Source organism: Bemisia tabaci, chromosome 8 (genome assembly GCF_918797505.1).
Source record: "Bemisia tabaci chromosome 8, PGI_BMITA_v3".
In the NCBI taxonomy this organism is placed as follows: domain Eukaryota; kingdom Metazoa; phylum Arthropoda; class Insecta; order Hemiptera; family Aleyrodidae; genus Bemisia; species Bemisia tabaci.
The window spans coordinates 37826940-37853476 of record NC_092800.1 but is presented as its reverse complement, the minus strand read 5'-3'; the positions used below and the strand labels follow the sequence as shown (position 1 = coordinate 37853476).

The window sequence follows — 26537 nt, the reverse complement described above, 5'->3', positions numbered from 1 at the left end:
TTTCTCTAGACGACAAAATTATAAATTACTATACTCTCAGGAAATGAGAGATTTTGTCGCCTTCTCTCGTCTGTATTTTTTTTTTTTTTCGGAATCCGATTTTTTTATACCTACATTTTAAAAAAATTGCAAAATTTGCCGCCCCCTAGATTTACCGCCATGGGCCGTGGCCCATGTGGCCACCCCCTAAATCCGGCCCTGTTCATAAGTGTGCTCGGAATTCAAGATTTCATCGGGTTAAACTTTGCGGCTTCAAATGATTTACGACGTTGCCATTTTTCTTCTAATAAAATGGGGATTCTCTGACTAACTTGCAAACTGTTTCTTTTGTATTTTCCAAAGAATTTCACTTGTACTTTAAACCCAAGTATATGGAAATTTAAATGAACAATATTCATGAAGTTACCTAGAATTGAGTATTTTATCGGGTTAAACTTTGTGACATTCAAATGATCATAGGGGATTCTTCCTGAGGCCGCAAAAAGGAGCGAGTCAATTGGTGAGGTCGGACAAAATCTGGAAACTTTGAAATCTTAAATTTTCGAAAATATGAAACGAAAAAGTCCAAGAGTGGTTTTCATTGAGTTTTTCGTGAAATTTCCTGTCAGAAACACCCCTTGAAATTGAACTCGTAACGAATTAAATATGGAAATTTGAAGTACTAGCCCAAAAATTCATGCCCGACCCCCTCCGTTAACTCGTTTCACTGTGCTGCCGTGCTAAGGAAGAATGCCGTATGAGCATTCGAACGCTGCCAAATTTACTCTTAGAAAACATTTATTTTTGAAGAAAGTTGAGATCATTTCGTCTTGAAATTTTCAGAATTTCTACATCAAATTACAAACAAAATTCTCTGAAAAATCAATGTATGCTGAATAAATGCGTGACTCGTAATCCATCTTTAACATTGAGTTTTAACTAATATTTTCGCTGACACCTGTTCCAAATTCACCGAAGACAACCAAATTTTCAAAATTTTCCAGGGAGCCGAGGAAGGCTCCATTCCTAGTGGAATGCTTTCCAGTAATCCTCCAGCAGCAGACCTGCTATGCCGTACTAAGCAAGAACGCCGTATAAATATTTGAGAGTTGTCAAATTTCCATAGATAAAACAAGTATTTCCAAGAAAAGTTATGGATATTTTTCCTTGAAATTCTCAGGTAAGATTGAATTGCGTACAAAATCGTCTAAAAAATTCGAAGGAAAACGTTTTCAAATTTCCCGGCAAATTCGTGATGAGTCGAAAGAAATTTGGCAACGTCTTATGACTCATACGGCGTTCTTCCTTCGCACAGCAGCGTAGGCCGGCGCACAGTGGATCGAGTCAATTAGAGAGGTCAGACATGAAATTTTTTTCTAAAACTGCATATTCTGATATTTATTTCGTCACATTTTGAACTTTAAGGGTGCTTCTTGAAGAAAATTTCAAGAGGCAACCAATGAAACCACTTTCAGAACCGCACAGTTTTGTATAAGCGGAGTTATAATCGTTTAAAGTTTCCAAATTTTGTCCGACCTCTCCTATTGACTCGATCCACTGTGCGGCGGTGAGCAAACTGGAACAAGCGGCAGTGTCCCTGGGACGAAAATACCGAGTAATTTCCACCCTCATCCCTTGGATCCGGGTCCTGGGTCCATCAATTGCGCCTGGCTGGAGCTTAAAAAACACCGGGATCGGGGGAGAAACGATTTATTCTATTTATCTGACTCCGATTTCCAGCGGCCCGGCAGTAAAAAGAGGCTGAGCTGCGTAGTCGCGTCGCTGGAGATCTAATTGGCTTAGCGGGAGGGAGGAGTGGGGTGTCGTGCGGGTTGCCGAGCGGGCCGGGCGCCCAGTTGCAAACGTCGCTTCACGCGGGGACTCCAGCGGCGTCTTGCGTTTTCACGCGCCTCTTGAGTCTTGACCGAGTTACGTGGTGTGCGTGGGTGGACGCGCTTGCGTTTGCAACAGAAACGAACCAACCCGTTATCGAGATTTAACTAAAAAAAAAGGGTTTGAAGTTTTATTCCTCTGAGAGAAGCGGCGCTTTCTCACGTTCGAAATTTTCTCGTGATTTTGGTTTTTTGGCCGGAAAAAGCGTGCGGTTAGTAAAGCCAAAAACTACTCCTTAATCATTTTCCCTCCCGAAACGTGACTTAGTTTCTTGCTTTTCATTTTGTAAAATTACAGCGAGTGTGCACAAGAGTGCGTTTGCAAGTGCATTCGGTTTCTGACGGGAATAAACCAAGCATCTTCCATTGAAAAAAATATTTCGGCCGTGGAAGCCGTGCTTACGGGCTGTTTAGACATACCGTCCGCGTTCCGGGTTCAGACGCCGAGAGTTCTGGGCGTAGCACCCAGAGCAATCGAAGCTAAAGTTCCAGCACCTAAAACTTTCGGCCTCGGAGCCCGGAACGGACGGGTATGTTTGTATAGCCCGTAACTTTTTTTTTTCGGTGTTGAGATTGAAAGGAGAGAAGAGGTTTGAAGCTTCCTTGGTAGCAACGACTGTTGGATACATTTTAAAATACTCGCAAAATTTTTAAAAACAACTCTTAAATGAATGTTAAATGTATATATTAGCATTTCTCAAATGGTTGTATCATGGATTTTTTAGGATTCCATATTTTATTAAGAACAATATTTGACATAAGGTGTAAAAAGTGAAAAAAGGTGTTAAAAATTCTTCAAAAATATTCTATAGTTTTTAACACTTAAAATGTAGAGAGGAAAATGTTAAAAGAAACTTGAAGAAATAGTAATTTTTGAGACCTCTCAATGAGGATCTTGTTTTAAGAAAATATCCAAAATTGGTTTCTTGAAACATAGTTTCGAACCGTTTTTAAAAGTTGCTTTTAACCATCGCTGTTACTAGGATTATTCCTTTATGATATTTAAAGTTAGGAATGAACTTTGGTGCCTGTTCTAGTTTTCGAAATATTTATCTTCGGCTTTGAACTTTAAGCAAAAAAATGTGCGAGTAGTTAGACTTGAAGTCACTTAGAACTTATCCCCTTAACTTCCTCCCCCCCCCCCCTCCGAAAGTTACTTAGCTCATTTTTTTCATCCGGTACAATTTTTGTGAGTGTGCAGATGTGCGTGTCCACAAGTTTATTCGGCCGATCTGGGACTTTTTACGCGATTCGATCTGTTTCCAAAAAGTGACACATGGATCTTACTTGAGTCCATCACAGGTGAGAATGGATTGATGTAAGTATATATTTGAATTTCAGTACTCTAATCGTGGGTGATAAAATCAGCGACTGGTGGTTATGCTACCGAAATTTTTTTTAAGGAAAAAAACAGAAGTCTGAAGAAAATGGCCGTGTATCCAAAGGCTTTAAATTATTATTCTGGAATTTTTGTAGGATATGATCCTCACTGTGAAAGAAAAGAAACAGAATTTTGCTCACGCGGACTTGGATTGGACAGGCTAAAGTCAAGACCCACCCATGAGGGCAAAAGGGCATGCACTGTAAATACATGCGATTTCCGTGTTTCTCTTTAAAAATTGGAGAGGCTATTTTTTAACGTCCTATCCTGATAAAATCATGCGGATGAATTTGTTGTTTGCGCTTATTTTTGCGGTTGAAAGAAATACATGGAATGGTCGCACAGTAGTCATACAGGTCATTTTTACACATAATTCACTCTACAATACATTTCAAAGATGTAACATTAACTGAGAGGATGAATAAATCAGCATTTAGATCTTACCAGTCACAATTTTGACATCCAATAGGCTATACAAGTATATAATTTTTTTATAAGTTTCATTTTATTTCATTGCACATAAACGTTGCATGTATTTTCTTATCCTCATCTTATCGTTCTTATCTTTCTTATCATTTTTCAAGTGTAAAACAATATTTTCGTAAAATGTAAGAGTTCGACCTCGTTTTACGAAACCGACCTCTATTAGGTACCATATTCGTTTGCAGAAAAATTAGAAGAAGACGGATATCTACCTACCTGTCGCAAAAATTTCAATGCGGCGCTTTTCAAAAGATCCATTTACATCCTCCCATCGAGGAACGAGCCAAGACTTCGCACAAATTTTAAGCGAGAAGTCATCAGTTGCATTCTTGAGAAGAGATAAGAATGAGGTAAGTTGCATCTATTGTAAGTAAGATAATTGAGTTGTATTTTTTGCGCTCTCTTGTGTAAGGGGTATGCCATGAGACCGCATGTATTTCGCAAATATTTTCCATTCCTCTATTTCTGTCGCAAAACTTTTCAAAAGTTTTGAACAATTGATTGATATCCTCACTGGTCTATCAAATTAATTGAGGAAAATCCAGACTCAAACTTTGAATTTATCCTAATTTGACTAAGCTTGGGAAATATAACGGAAATGCGTAAACACACCAATTCTACTCTTGAATGTTCTATTGTACCTAACCTTGAAGAGATAATCACAACCTTCCTGGAAATTTCTCAATATTTTTTCAAAAATTAATGTCAAAATAATAAAGAAATAATAGTTAAGGATTTTTGTTCTTGACAAGATCATTGCGTTTATTTTGCATCCTCGATTTCATAATCTGGCAATTATTGAGCTTTCTTATTCAAAAAGTGCATACTTTCTATGCAATGCTGCACTGATTGTGCGACTGTGCAACTTTACTTTTGAGATGAAAATTTAAAACATATTTGAGAGAGAAAATTTTGGGGGGAATTTTTTACTTATATTGAAGTGAAGTTGCACAATATTTGAAGCATTGCATAAAAAAGGAGTTCTTCTTGCATAAAACCCCTCATTTCCGTTCCTTGCATGAACACAGCAGATTAGAAATCTCTTTCTCTGAAAACTTTCAAGTTCTTTTGACCACAAACTTGATAAAAACTTCATAGCTCCGATTTGATAAGATATTTTTTGGCGTTCACTCGTAACATGCTCCTCTGTTTTCTGATACATGCTAAAAAGTCCGGTGTTCAAGACATGGTTTCATTATTGCAAGTACCCACGACCCCGATGAATAAGATTAATCGATTTTTTAAACGTTTAATTTTACTTGGGGGATTATTTATAAAATTGTTCCCAACGTTTGAAACCATCTTGTGTCTTTAAGTTACAGCTAAATTGTCTACTCAAATCTGAAACACTGTATTGGACATTGGACGTTTTCGCATACGCCGATTCAACTATGAATTTCAGGTTACTAAGGTCCATTTTTCCTGATCTCATATGTGCGAGTTGTTTTTAGTTTATTACCTATGAACTTTCTGTCAATGACGTTTGATGAATTCTGCACTCCGCATTTTCCAGATTTACCGGTGCATTTGAAAGCATCAAATAGCAGCAATTTTGAAAGGCGACTGGGCCTTTTAGGAAGATGGCCGAGAAACTTTACGAGTACACAGGTTTCACGGGACGGTTGCACGAATGGCGGGACCGAGCCCGAGAAAGATGGGCCGAACGGGACTTGAAAAATATAGACATCAAAGAGACCATCCGGAAAATCGTCATGTACAACCCGAAAGAGGAACCACCCAGCGAGGAGGAATTTGCCCACATTACCAGGTTTGAGTCAATTTTATTCGTCCATGCTAAGGAAAACCGTCGTATGAGGCATCAGACGTTGCCAATGTTCCTTCAACTCATCACGAATTTTCCGGGACATTTGTGAATAAACCAATCGATTTTTCAGGGAATTTCGTTCGTAATTTGATGTCGAAATTCTGGAAATTTGAAGACAAAATTATCTTAACTTTCTTCAAGAATAAATGTTTTCTGAGAGTAAATTTGGCAGCTTTCGAGTGCGCATGCGGCATTCTTCCTTAGCACGGCAGCGTTACTGTCAGTAAGGCTCCATCAAAGTTTCTAATGCACCGAAAAAAAAGTGAAGTTAATTTAACACTCTAGATGTAAAAAAATGTGTGCGCGAACTCACAAAATGCTAAACTATCTGTTACGGCAGTTAGTTTTACATCTTGACATTGCTACAGTAACTACTGCGGCAGTTAATTCAGCATTTTGTAAGTTCTCGCACACTCTGTTTTACACCCAGAATGTTAAATCAACTTCACTTTTTTTTCAGTGGCGGCTTCAAATTCGTATAGCTGACATCTTTAGAACCTCTATAAGATACGTGACGCTAAAAATTATATTTTTAACCCCCCCCCTTTCCACACGTAACGCACCCGCACCCGCAAGTGCAAAAATGGAGTTTTGAGGCAACAGGCTCAGAAGCGTCTGATAGGAAAATTTTATCAAAAGAAGCCTCCATTCTTGATTTTCCCTTTGATTTGGACGTATTTATGCTACAAGGAACCTTGTTACTCGCAAACCCCATGCGAATAGTTTCTTTTATCATACATACGTCCATTTCCACCTCTGATTTGTACCTTTGTTTTCAGGCGGAAAACCCGGCGAGAGCTGATTCGAGTCTCAGCAGCCGTGATGGGGATCGAGTTCTCGTACGCGGCGGAGACGGCCTTCGTTTCGCCGATTTTACTGAGCCTGGGCGTCGAGCATCGGAAGATGACCCTAGTTTGGGCCATTTCTCCCATCATCGGCTTCTTCCTGACGCCCATTTTGGGCTCCCTCAGTGATAGATGTCGCTTCGCCCTCGGCCGGAGGCGCCCCTTCATCATCCTCCTCTCCATAGGCGTCCTTTTAGGTGAGTTTACATCATCTGTCGTGCTACGGGAAAACGAGGTGAGAGCATCCAATCACTGCCAAAGGAGGGGTTGCGATTTGGGCCGCAATCGCCCCTCCGCGGAATTGAGAAATTTTTGGATATACGGCAGTTCACGGTGCATATTTGACAGAAATAATCGAGTTTTGCCGATACTTACGTTTTTGGCTGCGAGACAGGGGCCTAAGCATGGCTCCGAAGGCGAAAATAGCTAAAATTTCGCGTTTTTGCGGTTCTATCTCAGATTTCGACGTGGGCCCAAAGGCGACCGGTGATGAGCTTCGAATATGGTGTCAAGGACACCTAGACACGTAACATACTTGAATATGATCAACCGTCGCCTTTGGGCCCAACTTCAAAGTCGAACTTCTCCAACTTTTTAGCCCGAAATAGCTGAAAATCCATGTTTTTCGCGGTTCTACCTCAGATTTCGACCTGGGCCCAAAAGCGACGGGTGATGAGCTTCCATTATGGTGTCAAGGACACCTAGACACGTAACATACTTGAATATGACTAACCGTTGCCTTTGGGCCCAGGTCGAAATCTGAGGTAGAACCGCGAAAAACATGGATTTTCAGCTATTAATATGGATTTTCAGCTATTAATATTGAGTTATTGGCACCACAGTACTGGTGTCTTACGAGCAGTTTAAGGCAAAAACGCCCAATAGTGTGAAACAAAATCGGAGTTATGCTAGTTTTAAGTTTTCTATTTTAATAAAAACGTGGTTTAGATTAAAAGTATTTTATTAAGATTAGTATCCAGTATGTTGAAGATACAATATTACGCGATCATAGTGAAATTGTACAAGCCCTTTATTGGCACAAAATTGTTAAAAATCACTCAGAACTTACCATTCAAGATATTCAATTGTGGAAGAATTCTAATTCTAAGAATCAAAACCCATTTTTCGACTTAACTCGACGAAAAACTCTCTACTGAATGGCTTTTCTCCCCTGCCAATGATTTCCTGAAGGTGTGTGGAGTGTATCCTGAAGGATAGTTTTTTCCTTGGACGGGAACACCTTTGTCATTGTTGCAGATACTTTACATAAAGCGTTCATTATCAATTGATATCATTCTTGATAGTAATAATAGCCGGTCCTATGTTTGGATTTGCGGTTTCCTCCCGGTGTTTTTATCAAGGTGTGAACGGCCCCGACAATTGGATTTCTGTGTCAAAGGACGTTACGTAACATACGATCGAGCTGACGAGATGCCACAAAACTGCAGTGTCTCTCTGCAGTACGAGGGAAAAACGCCGTATGAACATTCAGCTGTTGTTCTCTCCAATATCTCCCAAATTCCTCTTCTAAAATAGAAAGAGCCTGATACAAAAAGAGCCGAAATCCGCCCATTTTTTGGCCCTCAAAATTGAGGTCCTTGTGAGGCTTTTTTTCACCTTTAAGATGACCTTTTACACACACTAAAATGTCAGATTAAGTATACTAACCGATAATAGGGGGGGAAGTTCTCGATTTTTACTCATCTCTGCAGGTATTTTGTTGTCAAATTCCGACTGTGACATGCTTCCATATTTAGATTTCAAAACGCTGTTTGCGGTGATAATTTCAGCGGTTTCTGGTGTGCTTGACGACGTGTCTCACAAACACTGGCCAGAAATTGTGCAGACAGCGGGCGGTACGCCTGACACCGATAAAGTACGAATATTCAACGACAAAGCGCGCATCTTGGTGTAGCCGCACTACGTAAAGTATACGCATACAGTCTTAGTTAGAGGTACTATTATGCGTTTCACGCCGACCACACTGTGTTTGGTGCAACGCGTGAAGTATTCCGTCAGTCTTGTAGGCGCTTAATATGCGTCTCATCTCAAGCCGACACAGCCGACTGTACTGTAATTGGCGCAATGCGTGAAGTATCCACACGGTCTCGCAGGCGTTAATATGCATTTGACGCCGACAGAGCCGATTGTACTGCGTGTAAAGCTTTTATTCAAAAGGGCGGAGTTGAGAAGTGCTCATCTTGCTTGGTTATTTGTTTGTGCCTATACGTGCCACATAAAATCAAACTACTTCTCTTCTCTTGATTTACTTATGTATTGATAGTCTTAAAAAGAGAGCATTTAAAGTGCATCCGGACGTTGTAGTCGATAGCCTAGACGAAAATTTCAAAGAAAGTCCATCGCTTAGGCCGATATGTCGCTATGTGCGATGTCGTCATAAACAGCACGTAAATACATTGTTTAAATCGGAGTTCAGCCAGGACCGGTCAAATTGCGTCGTTATGCCCGATAGGTCGTTATGTGCGATATCCACTGTAATTCATCGAAAATTTCCTTAATTTTTCTCCTCAATTTGCAGAATATTCAGAAGGATTTTCAAGCTAAAAAGTTAGCTTATTTCCCCTGGAAAAAAAAGGTAGAAGCGCATATTGAAACCCCGGAGGTGAAACCCCGCGATTAGGTACTTGGTTTCGTACTTCAGCAATTCCTACTTAGCTTTCCTCTCCATGTAAATAATCGTGTGTTGGTATTTTCTGCGACAAGGATGCCAGATTGCACAATAAATTTAAATATTGCACATGGGTTTAAATGGGGAAATATGCTGCTTTTTCAGTACTATCTAGTATAAATGAATTCTGCGATGGAAAATATTCCCTATCTTGGCATACATTAAATAATTGAGGACCCCGCACCAAGAACGAACCTATAACTTAAAACCGCGTTTTGACAAAAACGCATTTGAAGTTTTGTTTTTGATGTACTGCGCACACTTTTTTATGCAGGTACCTACCCTGTTTTGGTGTTTTTGGGTGACCTAACCCTTCTATTGAAGGATGCCGGGTAGATTTTGCTATACATTCTGGGTTTACACTCTAATATATTTACTTTAAAAAAGCGGTTTTCAGTTCATTATAACGCCCGACAGCCATTTTGATGGCAATTTGAAGTATATGAATCTGTATATATAATATAATATAATATAATATATATTGAAGTATATCATCAAAAATCATTTCAATCACGCATAATAAACGCAAGATGAAGGAATATCGATACTGAGTAAAGAAAGGGGTAACTAGCACCTTATAGGCCCTTAAGTTTAAAGGCCCGCTTATAGGTCGTTCTTGCACCCATCGATCCAGTGGCCTAACATAAATCGGAAAAAAAAGGTTTTTCGACCTCGAGCCGTTACCTATCTATATTCTATCGCTACCACAGCATAGTCCAGGGCACGTAGAATCCGAAAAGCAGATGGGCGTAATAACGACCTATACGCCTATAGGCTGTTCTTGGTGCGGTGTCCTCAGTTGTAATCTTCCGTCGCATTCCTAAGGCGCAATGATACAACTATTTAAACTCTCCGGAATGCGTGAGGTATCACGCCGCATTTGAAGGCGTTTTCAAAACAGCCAAATTCCGATATCCGGATTATCGTTTTGCATAGTCCCTCTTAGCCATCGATATTATCTCTGTCTACAACATAACTTAATTTCACTCTGAAATTTTTCAGGTTTAATCCTAGTTCCGAACGGAGAAAATATAGGTAAATACTTCGGTGACGTAGATCCGAACGAGCTTTTGGCCGCAAATCGGACGACGACTACTAAAAAGGGAACAGAAGTTAGTGATTACATTGACGACGAGGACGAAGAAGGTAGCTCTCAACCCTGGGGTATCTTCATGACGATCCTCGGCACCATTTTGTTGGACTTTGATGCCGATGCCTGCCAAAGCCCATCCAGGGCCTATCTTCTAGATGTCACTGTTCCAGGTAACAAGGAAAACATTTCAGTCGTTTATTAAATCAAATTCCACCTCAAAGTAAAATGGACTGCATTTTGCAATTTGGAACTATGGATTCTTGCTCATCTGAAAAAATACTTGTGTGCATGGGGAAACCAATGACACATACGTTGTTTTTAAACCGGGCCAGAATTTATAGTTCCAAATTGCAAAATGCAGTCCAAATATCTGCCTAGTTACAAATGCGCAAACTGATTGCGATAGACGTAGTAAGTTGAAATTTTTTAGCCAACGTGCGTTATAAATCAGCTTAAAGCTGAAAATCTCAATACAGAGGGAAAAAGCTCATATGAGCACAATTTTCCCTCAAAGAGATACGCTGTTTGGTGCAACACTAGTAACGACCATTCAGAAAGGAAACTGCGGACGCGTTTCGTGTTTTCGTTATTAGTGTTGCACAAAACAACGTATCTCTTGGAGGAAAAATTGTGCTCATATGAGCTTTTTCCCTCTGTATTGAGATTTTCGGCTTCATGCTGATTATAACGCACGTTGTTAGCTAAAAGATTCCAGTCTACTAGTTACAAATGGGTCAGTTGCGCTGGTCTTAGAATCGTGTTTTAATGCTTGAATCATGTAGATCAGCTAAAAATAATCAGATCTGTCTGAATACTCGTAGGAACTTTCTACGCTCAGAATTTACCGAGATATCGCGTTTTGAAAAATTCAGTTCATGACGTTATTCGCCGCAGTAGTGACACCATTGGTTTCTTCCACCTTGCTTTCATCAGTCAGAGAAACACACATTTGCACTGGTTACTGAACGTGTACTCGGATGAAAGCTAGGTGGAAGAAACTAAGGGTCGTGTCACTCTGTCACTGCCGCGGTGGATGACGTCGTAATTCGAATATTTCCAAGCGCGATATCGCGATTAATATTCAATGTAGAAAGTAGCTGTTTGGGCAAATTTTATTATTTCTAGCTGATCCACAAGAATTAAGCATCAAAACACGATTTTGTGACCAGCAAAACAGACCTATTGGAATACCTAGGTGCTCCTCAATCTCCTATTAGCTATCAGCTAGCATCTTAGCTACTGTCGAAAAATGCGTCCCTCCAATTTCAACGTTGCAAAATTCCGCTCATGTTTTATTTTTGTCAGAGGTAGAGCCAACAAACGATTTTTCTTGAAATCGCTGATGAATTTTTGTCACTGATTCATAAACATTCGCAAAAAATTTCAATCAGATCTGTTGGTTGTTATCCGTGTAAAAAAATAAAACGCGATCAGAGATTTTGGAGCTACATAACGGAGAACGCATTTTTCGCCTACAACCTACAGCCATCAATGAAAGGATGGAAAATGACTTTCAACCGACGGAGGGACATTGTGAAAGGGAGAAAAGTCAAAATTAGGGGCATTGCATTTTTCACCAAAAACTCATTTAACTTCATGCGACTTCAGCCATCACAGGCATTAGCCCAATTAGTTGGTACGTTCAGTTCGCCTTCAATTCAGAGTGATACTGTGCCACATACGGGTGGTTGAATAGTTGCTTCGCGCTTTTGTACGTGAAGTATAGGTCGCGTTTGTTTCCGTTGTTATTCCATAAGTAGTCTTAAGTACAGAGATATGAATTGTTTGCTTCTCATTGCTTTTCTTTCCTTGAGGATTCTTCTCCAGCCTTTCATGGCAGCTTTAAAAACATACTGCGAACCATCGAGATAATAATGAGACAGAACAAGTGTAACATGGAAAGAAATTGGGTTCGCTTTTGCTTTGATAGCTATGCAATTTAATATAGTTTGAAGTTACCATTGTGGCATTGCGCGTTTTGATCCTTCAACATAGGGGCTGCCACGAAAAAACGGGACCGTCATTTTTTAGAAAAATTAATTAATTAGTAGCCTTAGAAAGGCCTGCTTGAAAAGTGTAAATCCTCAAAATAATTTGAAGCTTATTCCCTCACCATAAATCATGAAAATAGCCCTATGATTATCAGACACGAGTGATGATCGATGGTTTTAATTTAGTACACATTTTGTTAAAATATCAACACAGAGAACGGACAACGCCACGTTTAGAAAAATGCTGATTCTCACGATGAATAAGTTACAGTGTTTGTCATCGAAACATTTTGTGTAAAATGTTTTTGATGCCGAGGAAAATAATTTGCATTATCTATGATTGTGAGATACGGATTATAAAAATCTTGGATGAAAGCATAACGCTCAAGTAATTCATTTATATTCTGTCTTGTTTTTTAGAGGACCATGCGAGAGGTCTGAGCACCTTTACGATAATGGCTGGTTTAGGCGGGTGCCTTGGTTACGCCTTAGGCGGAATAAATTGGGACACGACGTATATAGGTAATTTTTTATGAACTTTCCTATAAAAAATGTAAGTATGAGATGAATTGAAATGGTACAATTGGCATAGTTGTAAGCTCCTATACTTTCTTACTATTTTAAATCGGAAAAACTGAGGAGAATAACAACCCGCTTAGAGTCAATCAAAACCCAAAATCCGATCCTCGGATCGTATTAGCCAAAAAAAGCACGTGTGCTTCCCATCAAAATCATAGGTACTCATTTGACAAGAATGCTTTATACTGTGTAATTGCGTTTTTAAATAAAAGATAAAAAAAAACCTTGACGAAAACTTCGTACTATCAACTCCTTCAAATGAGAACGTAAGTTTACACATGTAATTTGAAAGCGCTAATTAATATGCTTCTTGATTTAAATCCAATCAATTTATATAGATTTCAAACCTAATAATATTTTAAGAATATTTTATTTTTTATATGACTGCTTCGAAAGTTGTTTGTTGAATTAGTGCATTCATTCATGTTGTTCCTTTCGTATGTGGCTTTTTTAGTGCTGATGGAACGACTTGAAAACAATATTAATAATGTGTTTTCTTTGTTCTAGGTGTTATTTTAGGTGGTCATGTAAAGGCAGTGTTCACGCTGATTTCCTATATATTTGTCGCGTGTGTTACAATGACTATCACTAGTTTCCGAGAGATGCCTTTAGACTTGGTTGAGAATAAAGGATTCATATTGCAGCCGGTATGGAATATCAATGAATATATTTTAAAAATGCACTAGCGTATTACATATTAAAATATTTAGTAAGCAGAAATTTTACTGATTGTTTCCGTATGTATTTTTGACGGACTATCTTTGAGTAAATGGTGGTAATCACATGAGTCCATGGGAAAGTTGCGAATATGTCGCCATTTTTTATCTTGAAGGAATATCAACCATTTCTCTTGCTCTGTTCTTTTTCTTCTTCTTCTTCTTCTTCTTCTTCTTTTTTTTACCTTTAGGATTAGATGCTATCTGAAAATTAGATCACATTTTGTTAAATCTTGGAAAAAATATGATAAGTTCACTCAATTCTTGACTGATTTTGGCGCTAGCAAGGAGTGTCGTTTCGCCAGTCAGAGGTGTGGTTGAATCAGCCAGAGATGAGGTGTAATCAACCACACCTTCGCAGTGACGCATATGACCTTTGCAGATGATCTGCTATCAATATTTCCCCATTTGAAGCTTTGGTAACAAATCGATTTTTGAGGTGTTCGTTGCGAACATCCTTATATCGATCCTTTACATGGGTTTAAATGGTAGATTAATTGATATATCGCAAATTATGCCACGCTACTGACCTCTGGCTGGCTCCTAAATCAGCCAGGAAGCAATTATCATACTTTTTTCTTCTTTAATGCAATTTAAATAATTTTATCCGCTAATTTTTCTTTCCTTTACTATCTGTTCATCCAGAGAAGCCCAGAAATTGAAACAGCCGAAGAGGGACAACTTCGCCAGGGTGAAGAAAAGACTTATGGTACTCTTAGTCCGGTTGAACAGCCGACCCAACCAGAGGAACCTAATCAGGTATGCTGTCGTAAATAATATGAGTATTAAAAGACGATCATTTCTTTTTCATAGACTAAACTATGTTTTGGGAATTTCTTTGTAAGACCACGATATTGAACAAATCATTCCCCGAACTCTATAATTTGCTCGATTAACAAGCATATCGTCGGTGAAAGTCTGCAATCACGTATTTCAATTCGCCACAATGGAGACTTCTTGACATACTTAATTATTTAAATTTATTAAAAAAGGGGCAACGGAAATTCTTTAAAACTGCTTTGATTTTTCTTCTCTGCGCGAAGAAAATTCTGCGAAAATTTCATGGAATTATGTCGATTTGTTCGCCTTTAAAAGAATAAAACAGGAGCGAAGATTTTCAACTAGATACCAGATACGTGTTTGCGGACTTGCACCGTCGATATGTCGTTGTGTAAGTGATATCTATCTCGGATTAAGTACAAAAAATCAAATTATAGTACATCTTTACTGCCATTGCAATGTAGCAATATGGTCATTAATGGGCCATTCAATTTAAAAAAGCGAACATAGAGAACTTTTCCAACATTTCACAGAAAAAATAATTTATCGGGAAAAACGAGACAACTTTGAAATGCCTATACGGCGTCAAAACACAACATAGGCCTTTTAAGCCCCATTGTTCAATGCTGCAATTATCCTAACGCGCGTTCAAATAATCGCGCTGAACACGGTGCGGTCGGCGTTACACTCATATCAGCGCCTGCGAGACTGAATGAATACTTCTCGCGTTGCACCACACGCAATGCGAGAGTTACAACTGGAACAGGGTTGCTCTACAATTTTTCACGTGTGGATTTTCTCAGTGGTTAGCGGCCGCGTAGCGGCCACAGGGCCCTAGTTGAATCTATAATTGACTAAGCTTTGTTTTCTGTGATACTTTCAGAACATTCCTCCGAAAAAAAATAGAATGCCAAAAGTTGTACCCACCATTGTGACCGGTGACGCAACGACGAATGAAGGTCCGGAAGTTCCAGACCCAGAGGTAAAATATTTACACTAGTGCTCGATCATTTCCATACATTACTGTCGTAAAACACGTTCATTGAGTGATATTACGTTGGCACTAGTAAAAATATGACACTATGGAGGGGGATATTGCATATTTTGAGTATCAATACCCAATTATGGGAAATTCTATGAGGCTCTGCGTCTAAAATCAGTATTGTACCTGAGAGAATATTGCGTTTGTATGAAATATAAAAAGAAGAACATGAATAAGGAAGGTATTGCTTGAAGTTTTTCTTTAAGAAAGCTTCGTAAGGGCCATGTGTAATAATTCGACGCGTGTTTTGCACATTTCTGATTTTCCCGCCATTATTCCCGCACAACTGCACTCATGCAAAGTCAACATAGTTGCCTATATTTGTGTGTACAACTGACTGATTATTAATGTGGTTTGAGATTGAAGTATCTTGAATTCTGGTGTGGCAAAATTCCTATCTTACTTTAATTTTAAATATGGAACTGGCAAATATCGATTTTTGAGAACCCTCGGTATTTTTATCTCCTTGCATGAGAAATCCACGAGGATTCAGAGGTGGATGTAGCAATTCAGAAACACCACATTCTCACCATTTAAACCAATCCTAAATAAGCGATTCTTGTCGCAGCACCTGACCCCCCCCCCCCCAAGAATCGATACATTTCCATAGGTTTAAATGGAGAAAAACAATGTTGCCAATTTGCAGCTCAGCCAATGTAAGGATTCCGCATAAAAACTTGATTGGTTTTAGATTTCTCGATATTTTCGTTTTTATTTTATTAGTATATTTAACCAATTGATGTTTTTATTAGGTACCGATTCCGGATTTAAAACAGTATTTGTTGTCCATCTTGGTCATGCCCCAGTCTTTGAAGCTCGTTTGTGCCACGAATTTATTCTGTTGGATGGCTCACGTCTGCTACTCGCTCTACTTCACTGACTACGTTGGAGAATCCGTCTTCAAAGGAGATCCTGCGGTAAATATTATTACATATACTGCCGTACGAAGGAAAAACGCTGTATGACCCTTCGTCAGTTGTTAAAGTTCCTTTTATTAACATTCTATGGCATAGCGTCACGAATTCGTAACAACGTATTTTTTGGGTTTTTAAAAATTGAATCTTTCCTCTGTGGCTTAATAGTTTTGCTAATTTACTTTAGTTTTTCTCTTTTTTGAAGAACTGATTCCCGAAGATATAAAATTTTTAAAAAAAGTTGAAACTCCATGTTTTTTATGCAAGCTACTAAATAGAGTAGTGTCCCCCAAAATCTCAGATCCAAAATTAATTCATGCCATAGAGAGTTAAATACGGGTTTTCAGGAGAACTTGTGAATATTTTCCGTTCAAATTTGCAGAGAATTTTCTTCATAATTAGATCTGTCATCTGAAAATATCAAGAGAAAATATGCATACCTCTCTCACAAATGAACTATTTATTGGAGAAAATTTAGCAACTCTCGTACGTTCATACGGCGTTCTTCCTTAGCCAGGCTGTATAATGTTCAGCGATCAGATCGGAATAAGCCGGAGAGCCTTCCATTTTATCTGAATGCAACACGCGTAGCCGCTGAGCTGATATAATTGTATCAGGCGTTACTACCATTGGCAATCTTACAGCTGAATTGCATAATGTAAAAATGATCAACTCTTTCTAGAAGCTCAGCAGAAGCTCTTTCTATAGCTCATTTTAGAAACAACGTAGGTGCGATCAGTTCCTCCATACAAATACGTGATTTTATAAAGCCAGAATTAGTAGTTCCTAAATATTTAATGCGCCGCCGTGAGTAAGCAGCTTAAACTAGAATGGACCGAGCTACATAAAAAGTGTCTCCGAAAAACAAAACATAAATTTCTACTTAAAAATCGTGAGTATATGTTCCGAAGGAAACATACTACTTATTTTCTTATTTTTTAACAAGAAAACTAAGACTGCAGTCTGTCTTAAACATTTTGCATTTTTTTTATCTTCAGGAGTAATTATCGGATCGTTTCTAGGAGTTGCGTAACTTTGTATTCTATGAGAGAAAATTATAACATAGGATAAAACTACCAACGTGAAATTCAGTTCAGCTAATTTTGACTTTTCTTTCCATTCATTGATAAACGTTTCCTAGTCAAAATTTTGAGAAGCAAATAGCGCCGTAATAGCACGTGTACCTAAAATATGAACAAAAATATTGAAATGTTTGAGCATAACCTAAGGTTTGAGTTCACCTTATCTTCTTATCCTCCCCCCCCCCCCGCCTTCACTGATTCAGAATTTTCCTTCAGTTGAACGATTCGATTCCACTAAAATCAAAATATTTTTCCTGTTGTGTCGTTTGATTCTCCTAGCAGTATTCATATTCATATATTTATTTAGGATAGTAATAGTTTATGTGGTAAAATTGATATTTTTCAGGCTATACCCGGCTCAAAGTCTCGCATACTTTATGAGGAGGGCGTCCGGTTTGGCTGTTGGGGTATGAGCATGTATTCCTTGTCCTGTGCCTGCTATTCGATGATCATCGAAAAACTGATCAAAGGTTTTGGGTGAGTGCGTCTTCATTTCGGTAAAAAAATGTATTATTATAAAGCGACTAAGCTACAGATTAGAATTCATAGGTCCACCATTTTCAAAAAATAATAGGAAGATTTTGATTTCAGAGCGAAGCGTGTGTACGTAGGTGGGTTGCTATTCTACTCCTCAGGCATGATGCTGATGGCGATTGTCAACCACAAAGTCGGAGTGATCCTCTTCTCTTGGACAGCAGGCGTTATGTACTCAACTCTTTTCACAATGCCTTATTTATTGGTGGCCCACTATCACTCTACTAATGTGGTAAGTGAACCTAATGAAAATCGGCTGCGATAGGATTGCGCAAATGCCGCCTTTTTCACCTTTTTGGAGATGCATACAGGATTGCGCAAATGTTTCTTATAACTAGTACTAGTAACTCACATGTTTGCGCGAATATTCAATATTCAACGAGGAAGCGGTAATCTGGCAACCGTGGTAGTTTGTGGTAGATAACTACGATGCGAAAGAGCGTTTATTCCCTCCTCACTTACGGGCATGTCTCTCTTCGATGGATAGCCCTCGCAGCACGAATGGCCCAGAGAACTTGCATAGACATTTAAAAACTGAATTCGTGGCCTGTGGCCGCTACGCAGCCGCCAACCACTGGAAAAAACTACAAGTAAAAAATCGTAGAACAACCATATTTAAGTTTTTTCTGAGGTGAATGTATTAAAAACCCAACAGGTGTGCCTGAAAGAAAGCGTATATTTATCTACGCGTAATTAACTAAGCGTATTTTGTGGTAAATACCACTTTTATGAGTTTTATGCTTTATTTTCAATGGATGTTTTTAAAAAGCTACACATAGTTTTTCTGAAAAATATCAGCGAATTTACGTAAATGATCTTAAATAAAATAATCAAAAATTTCGACGCGATATTTTCGTTCATTCTATTTTATTTTAATGTGATCAAAGAAAAAAAATTTAAAAAATTAAATATCATTCGAATTTCTGAATCGTTAAATGAGGATACATATTTTCCCTCTACTCATGGTAAAAAGTTGAGCAGAAAGTCAAGAATGGTGACACGCAGTCCTACAGTCTCGTAGGCGCTAATAAGCGTTTCACGCCAACTGACCGCCCGCACTGCGTTTGGCGCAATGCGAGAAGTATCCACGCAGTCTTGTAGGCGCCAATGTGGTCCACACGCCGCGCCACGCGCCGCGTCGACCGTGCTGACTGGCGCAATGCTTGAAGTATTCCTAATGTCTTGCAGGCGTTAATTTACGTTTAACGCCGGCCGCACTGTGTTTTGCGCGATTATCCGAACCCGTTAGAATAATCGTAGCATCGAATAGTAGAGTTTAAAACGACCCTTATTCAAATCTTTACACTTCTTTATCATCAGAAGGTAAGACATCCATGACTTGTCAACAAACTTACCTTAACTGGCGTTAACATAAAAACGGGTTTATTTTCCAACTGTTTCCTGTTTTGCCAAACTTCTACCTTAAATTAACTTCATTTCCAATTCGCACATTCCTGTAGCAGATCTTAAGGTTTCTATTCGCGCAATCCTTGTGCCTTTTTCGCACAATCCTCATATATTTTCTTAGGCCTTTCGCGCATTTACGCGCACATACGTCCAATTCACTTCGCATTCATATCACTCAGGGTTTTTTGACTCTATATAGACTCTGGCACCGAGGTTTACTCCTCGATTTTTCTTAACTTAGTACATCTACAGAAATAGCTTTAAAAATGCCTGTTTTTTAAGACTTCTTCTCTACATTTCATTTCCCTGGTAAAATGATTCTGTGGGAACCCGCAGAGAAATTCCCATTGGAACCCATGAGGGCCGACGGCCCACGGGTCCTCACTGGCAATCCATAATGGTTCCCATTGGAATTTCATGGATCCCATTGGGTTACCATTGGAATTTCATGGATCCCATTGGGTTACCATTGGAATTTCATGGATCCCATTGGGTTACCATTGGAATTTCATGGATCCCATTGGGACCCTTAGGTTCCTATCGGATGCCATGAACCACCTTTTGGACCCCATTGGGATTTTGTGAATACCATTGAGCGCCGGTAGGAACCTGTCCCCATTGAAATCTAATGGGTCCCTATACTGCCGTGCTAAGAAGGAACGCCGTATGAACATGCAAGAGTTGCCAAATTTTCTTCGATATAATGTTCATTATTGAGGAAAGTTATGGATGTTTTTCCTTGAAATTTTCAGGAACTTTAGGTGAAATTGCAAACAAAATTATCAGAAAAATCGGGAGGAAAATATACATACACTGGAAAAAAAACACATTGGATCTGGAGTCCAGACTCTTAAAAACATCGACAAGAAAAAGTACTCTTGATTCAATCAGAATCTAGCTTAAATCAAGAACCAAGCCTCTTAATTTAAGCGGATTTCGTTTTGATTCAAGCAAAAATCCGATTGAATCAAGAGTATATTTTCTTGTCAATGCTTTCAAGAGTCTGGACTCTAGATCCAATGTGTTTTTTTTCCTAGTCTAAGTTTACCAGGAAATTCGTGTTTTATTAGAAGAAATTTGGCAACGCCTAAAGGCTCATGCGGCGTTTTGCCTTGGCACGGCAGTATAGGACCGTTTTACCAGGGTAACTTTAAGAAATCCCTTATTTTCACCTTGTTGCAGTTTTCGACGAACGAGATGGGCGAAGGGGTGGTGAGCGACCAGGTTCGGGGGTTGGGCACGGATGTGGCGATCGTGAGCAGCATGGTTTTCATGGCCCAGTTCCTGCTCTCCATGTGCATGGGCACCATTGTCAGCGTCGTTGGCTCCACCAAAGCCGTCGTCTGCGTCGCTTCTGTTCTCGCCTTCTGCGGCTCCCTCTGCGCCACGCAAGTCATGTACCTCGATCTCTAATTAGATTACATTTTGCAAGAAGGAGCCACTATTTCCGGCCCATTTTAGGAAAAACATGCATATCATTGGTTTCCTTAAGCAGATATGTGCTTTTATGGGAGAGCCAGAGATAGTGGTTCCTCATTGCAAAATGTAATCTAATTTATACCGCCATCGATGACGTCATTCACTCGGATGAATCTTCGTCTTTCTCCACGTGAGCTGAGATTAGCAGGAAGGAAGAAAGGGTTTGGAAAACGAGAGGTCTGCTTATTATGAAGATTCCGTTTTATTCCTCATAACGTCGCTCCTCTGTCGTAAGGGCGTATCTCGATTTGCACGTGACCCCTGTGCTCCGTATAAATCTATGCTTTCGAAGGCTCGTGTGAAAATTGAGATACGCCCTTACGTCAGAGGAGCGACGATAAAGAAGAGTTTTTGCAATTAATTTTTAATTGTAATAAAGTGCAAGAACTCTCTTTGTTCATTTCAGACTGAAAAAGTCAAATTTGCTGCAAAAATACATTTCTTTATTTTAAATGGATCAGTTGCGCTAGTTCAAAAATTGTGCTTAATCGTTTTAAGCTTCGTACTCATTTTCCCTTTTTCACATGAATTTTCATCATCGGGCGAAAAAGGAAAAGTCAGTATTATGCTGATACGACCCGATAAAGGAGGGAAAAGAAACATGTTTTAAGCTTGTACAGATCAGCAAAAATTAATGCGATCTGTCCAAACGCCACGTCCAATATTAGCAGAGATATCATCGATACGATAAAAAACACGGCGTATAACGTCATCCACCTTAGTGATGCATACCAAGAGGTTTCTTCCATCTTGGTTTCGTCCGTGTTGTACGTCGAGCAACAAGACCAAATGTGTATGTCTCTAATTTATGAAACCTAGGCGAAAAAAATCATGATACACACTGCCGTAGTGAATGACGTCGAACTCTGTGTTTTGCGATGAGCGACGTCACCGTATTAGACGTATAAACTTGGCATTTGAACAGATCTTATTTGTTTTGCTGATTTATGAGCTTAGACCACCAAAAACGATTCTGCGACAAGCGCAGCTGACCCATTAGGAGAAAGGGATAAACTACAAAATTGTGTATACGTATGAGTTCTACCATGCAACCAACGAGCATATTTCTTGTCCGTGAAAAAACTCCTTTCTGCTTTAAACTCCATCTCCTTGCAGCAGCATGAATATCGGACCTTGGTGGCAGTTATCCTGATTGCATAAACGATGAACAAAAAAAAAATTTAAGTCTACTCGAAGTGCTAGAAGTTTTCCCCGCTTCGTTCGATAACAAAATAACTTTCTCCCCCCCCCCCCGCTCTTCATTTTTGGAAAGCTCCTGTCCTATGAGTAATAAATAATAGACAGGTTTGTCGTGAAGTTGTACACTAATCAATTTGAAGGAGATATTTGCGCACAAGTAACATAGGTTGAATGGCGAATTTTCGTCATGTGCGATCCGTGAGTACAGGGCATGAATCACTACGCGCAACTCAGGTACGCGCTGTAAAGAGTGTCAAGGTGTGAAGGCAAAATATCTTCATATGAGCACAAAAAATGTCTCCTTCTTGCAATGTGCATCCTGCGCGAGCTGGTTTTTCATACATCTTTAAAAGTTTTTTTACTGATCTAGATAAGTATTACTTTTGGAAAGAAGGCTGCCTTGTGATTTTCCTATTTCGACAGAAATTCACAAAATTATAACCTGTAAATCAATTTGTTTTTCAAAATAATTGTATTTATTTTATCAAGTATTAATCTAGATGGTAAAATTCGCATCATGTCGATACACATCAGCAACTTTTTAATATTAGTTTTTTCCCAATGAAATGTTTAAGAGATAAGCCAAAAGACTCTATTTATTATGTACAGGTACTGGTATAGGTGTTTGAATTAAATACATGAAAATTTCGTTCAAAAATTCGCCTTGAAGATTCATTTTCCCTCGGAACTGCGGAGCCTTTGTTTTTCTTTTCGTAACAAAACGGAGACTTCGTTTAAAATCATAAAAGTCTCCTTATGTGAAAAAAATGAAAATTCATTTTTAACGGGAAATCATGGAATAAAATCTATGGAACACAGCCGATCACGGTGCTTAATCAGAACTGATATACAAGTGTAGGTTAGTGATAAAGAAACTTCAAGGGCTACCTAACACGAATATATTGATAAGTAAGAACTACAACATCGGTCATCTCGGATATTCGGATTAAACGCGTTTTGCCAGATTTTACGACATTTACAATTCATTTTTTTGTTAAAGTGTTACTCCGTCAAATTTTTGGTGTTTAAAGGTTCGGACGGACGAGTGCGGATGTTTCACCACACCTGGATAAAATGGGTGCAAGTTCTAGTTCAATTCCAAGTTCAAGTTCTTTAGAATATAGAGTACTCTGCAGTGAATGCCTACAAGAGGTGAAGATAGACAGCACAATCAGTTTCCTTTATCCTCATGAATGTCGTCGTTGCAAAAAGAAAATTTGCGAAAGATCTCTTAAATTTGATCTTTGCTTAACATGCGAAAACACGATTGAAAATGCTAAACGGATGGGATTAAATCAAGAATGCTTGCAGTGCTACGTGAAAATCTCCGAGGAAACAGGTGCGAAACAGTGTCAATTTTGCAATATAACAATTTGCTTCAGCTGCAGTACGGAATATTATGGTCCGACATGTGAAAGTTGTTTGAATGTGTAAAACTCGACATCATATCCTCAGATTAATTATTGTGGATAAAGATTCACAAATTGTTCAATTTTTCAACTAGAAATAGAAAATGTTGTTACCTTGTAAGATTTTTTTTTTTTATTTAACCCAGGTACTAGACATTCAAGATTGGGCCTGTTGCAAACTCTTGCTACAGCCAAAATAAAAGTTATTACTCAGATGAAATGGCTCAAAAATCACGATGAACGCATCGGCAAAGTCTGAAATGCGCTCCTTACTTCACAATTTGCGTAAGAAAGTTGCGTTTTTTTAGCTTCCCGCATCAAAAACGATACCACGGCACGGGTGCAAATTTCGTTAGAGGAGTCATTCCGTCCAACCCCTGCTCACAAAGATACTACGCAATATTCAACATTTTTCTCGCGTTGATAGATATGCGCCTTTATTGACCTCGTAATCCACTCAACTTGCGGGCAGAAGCGTCGGCCATGTTGAGCAGGGATTGAATGGAACGACTCCTCTAACGAGATGTTCACCTGTGCCGTAGTATCCTTTTGAAGCGGGAAACATAAAAAAACGCAAATACGCAGATTGTTAAGTTAGGAGTGCATTTCAGAGTTTGCCGACGCGCTTATCGCAATATTTGAGACATCATCTATAAGGAACAGCTTTTATTTTTGCTCTAGCAAAAGTTTGCAACAGGCCCATTGAGCCCACCAGTTTATATAGCGCCAACTAAAGGCAGTAGAGATGAGTCCAACAGCCAGTAGGGCTGGACCCTAAATCCCGATCGGATCCACGGACGGGGGGAGGGGTTCGAGGGGGACGGAAGACGAGGGGCATACGCTTGTTTTAAAATGTCTCTTCTCGTGTAATGAGTAAAAACATACATAGGTTAAAATTACGATATTAGTCCTAGTCCTCATGACCGCAAGTAAATAGTAGTCACAGCCGGCCATAGTGGTATATGTACCATGAAATTAACAATATTATTATCATTGCAGTAAGATTAGCGACGCATTGATACAAAAATACCACCGTCATTGCATTGGTTATGACTGCTATTTAAGAGATCATATGTACACCACCAATATGGTTATTTTAACCATCAGTTTTTCTTCGTGCATGTGCTCATGAAACACATTTTCTACCATAAATTTTAAACTTTCATAAGGAGAAAGAGCTCTTTTTGTTCATTTCTGATCAAGAAAGTCAAATTTGCTGCAATTCAAAGACTCAATTTCTGATGTACAGCTCTACAGGTAGGTATTGGAATTAACACACAGACAATTTTCATTCAAAAAGACGCCTTGGAGCTTTATTTTTTTGCTTTTTGTGTTCGGACCAATAAAATCCTTTTATTTCTTTTAGATGAGATGAAGTGGGAGCGCCTTTTGTCATTACAAAACTCTCAAAGCACGAAAAGAATAAACGTTGTCATTTATGTACTTTTATGTTAAAAATTGTCATTTTAACAGTAAATTATGACTGCAACTCTATTGGGCTAGCAAGAAAGCCCAGCAAGTGGTAAACGTCATGAGTAAGCGATAAAAACTCCTCCTTTTTTACTCCTAAACATCGGATATAATGCTGTAACCCATGATTTGTCAGTGACTCAAACAACCGGCAAGGAAATAATACGACAGTAATCAACACTGCCGATCACAATACTTAGATAATCAAAAATGATTTCTAGAAAATATAGATGTACAAGAACGATGAAGAAACTTCGTGGTTTACTTCGCAAGCATAATTCGATTTGACACTACATCAACGTTCATTTCAGTTATTCGAATTGTACATGGGTTAGTCTCGCTCTCTGACCTTACGAAAATCAGAATTATTGTTTCTGTTAAATTGTTACTCCTTCGCAATTTTACTGCTTATAAATTTGGAGAGACGCGTGCAAATGAGTGCAAGTTCAAGTACTTCGGAAAATCAAGAGCATTGTAGCGTATGCAATCAAGTTGTAAAAAAAGACCAAGTACACAGCTTGTCTCAATGTCAATCGTGCAAAATAACAATTTGCAGCATGGGTGTCAATCAATGTCCACATTGTGATTCATCTATTTGTGACATGTGTGAATACCGATGTAAATACTGCGGAGTAATGATTTGCGACTGCTGTAAAATATATGTTAATATATGTGACGTATGCTCTTGGAATGAAGATAACAGTGACTAAAGATTTAAAAAATTTAAACTTAAAAAAACTACGCGAAACAGAATATATGTTGTCACCGCTGCTGTAATAATTTTTCCTCGATGTTTACATGTACGATGGAGTCACCATTTTTCTGAAACCTTACCCACGGAAAAGTGCGCTGGTCTGACGTCATAGCCTGACATAGTCTGACTTAGGCTGACGTCAGACTAGCGACAAGCCAACCAGGCTGACATTGGATTAACATCTGAATGATTGACAGGCTGACGCTACCCTCCTGATATGTTCTCGACACAGTGACGGTAGGTGAGAGCCTTCAAATCTTGAGTCTATGCAACCCGTGCGACAAAACTGCCATTTATAGTGCTGCACAAGTGAAAGATTGTAAATTTTTGTGAAATATTTAATAAAATTTGACACATCTGCAAAAACTATGAAACTGAAAAAAGAATAAGGAATCGGAGAGGCAGAAGGGGCAAATTGGGAAGAAGAAATGCTGGAAAGACAGAGGAGGGTGAAAAAGAGGATTCCGATGAAGAAAGAGAAATTCTTCTTCCTGTTCTTATCACTTCCAGTTTTCTCTCCTTTTTTCTTCCTTTACTTCCTTTCCTTTTTTTCTTTTTCTTTCCTCAGTTAATACATTAACCTATCGGTCATATACCAGGCGTCTTAGGACCAAAGTCTGTCAGACCATGGTAAACACCATACAAATCGCCTCAAAAAGCCACTGAAAAAGACGCCCCTATACATTAAATAAAAACAAGAAACGCCAAAACGGCACCGCTTGTCAGCACAATTGGGGAGGGGGGGATGTGTCACGGTTCGGGAAGGGGTCAAAGGGACCCCCTTTCCCCAGAAAGGGGAGGGAGGGTTCGCCCGACCGGTCACCGCACCATGCGTGCACTCACTCGATCATCCGACATCATTCGGTCCACATCTCATCCTGGACGTAGGTCTGCCCGACCGCAGGACCAAGTCGGCGGACCTGCCAGGGGGGGGCTCTGGGGCCGGGGGGGGGGGGGGGGGGGTCAGAAAGTGAACCGAGTGGACTCGGGCCG

General features: G+C 39.2%; 1 protein-coding gene across 3 annotated transcripts; it reads left to right on the top strand.

The window, feature by feature from the left end:
- The first annotated feature begins 1826 nt into the window (after window positions 1-1826).
- lovit (loss of visual transmission) lies at window positions 1827-22567 on the top strand. Of its 3 annotated transcripts, none has more exons than XM_072303309.1 (14): window positions 1827-2083; window positions 3073-3173; window positions 3921-4085; window positions 5249-5503; window positions 6340-6602; window positions 10097-10357; window positions 12599-12700; window positions 13265-13404; window positions 14119-14232; window positions 15137-15235; window positions 16048-16212; window positions 17638-17768; window positions 17883-18057; window positions 20415-22567. In XM_072303309.1, the coding sequence occupies exons 4-14, from the start codon at window positions 5316-5318 to the stop codon at window positions 20643-20645; spliced, it is 1869 nt and encodes a 622-aa protein (XP_072159410.1). In that variant the 5' UTR covers window positions 1827-2083; window positions 3073-3173; window positions 3921-4085; window positions 5249-5315; the 3' UTR covers window positions 20646-22567. The 3 variants fall into 3 exon arrangements, with proteins under 3 accessions (XP_072159410.1, XP_072159409.1, XP_072159411.1); XM_072303308.1 differs by having other exon boundaries at window positions 3073-3189; XM_072303310.1 differs by having other exon boundaries at window positions 1830-1992; window positions 3073-3189.
- Window positions 22568-26537: the final 3970 nt, after the last annotated feature.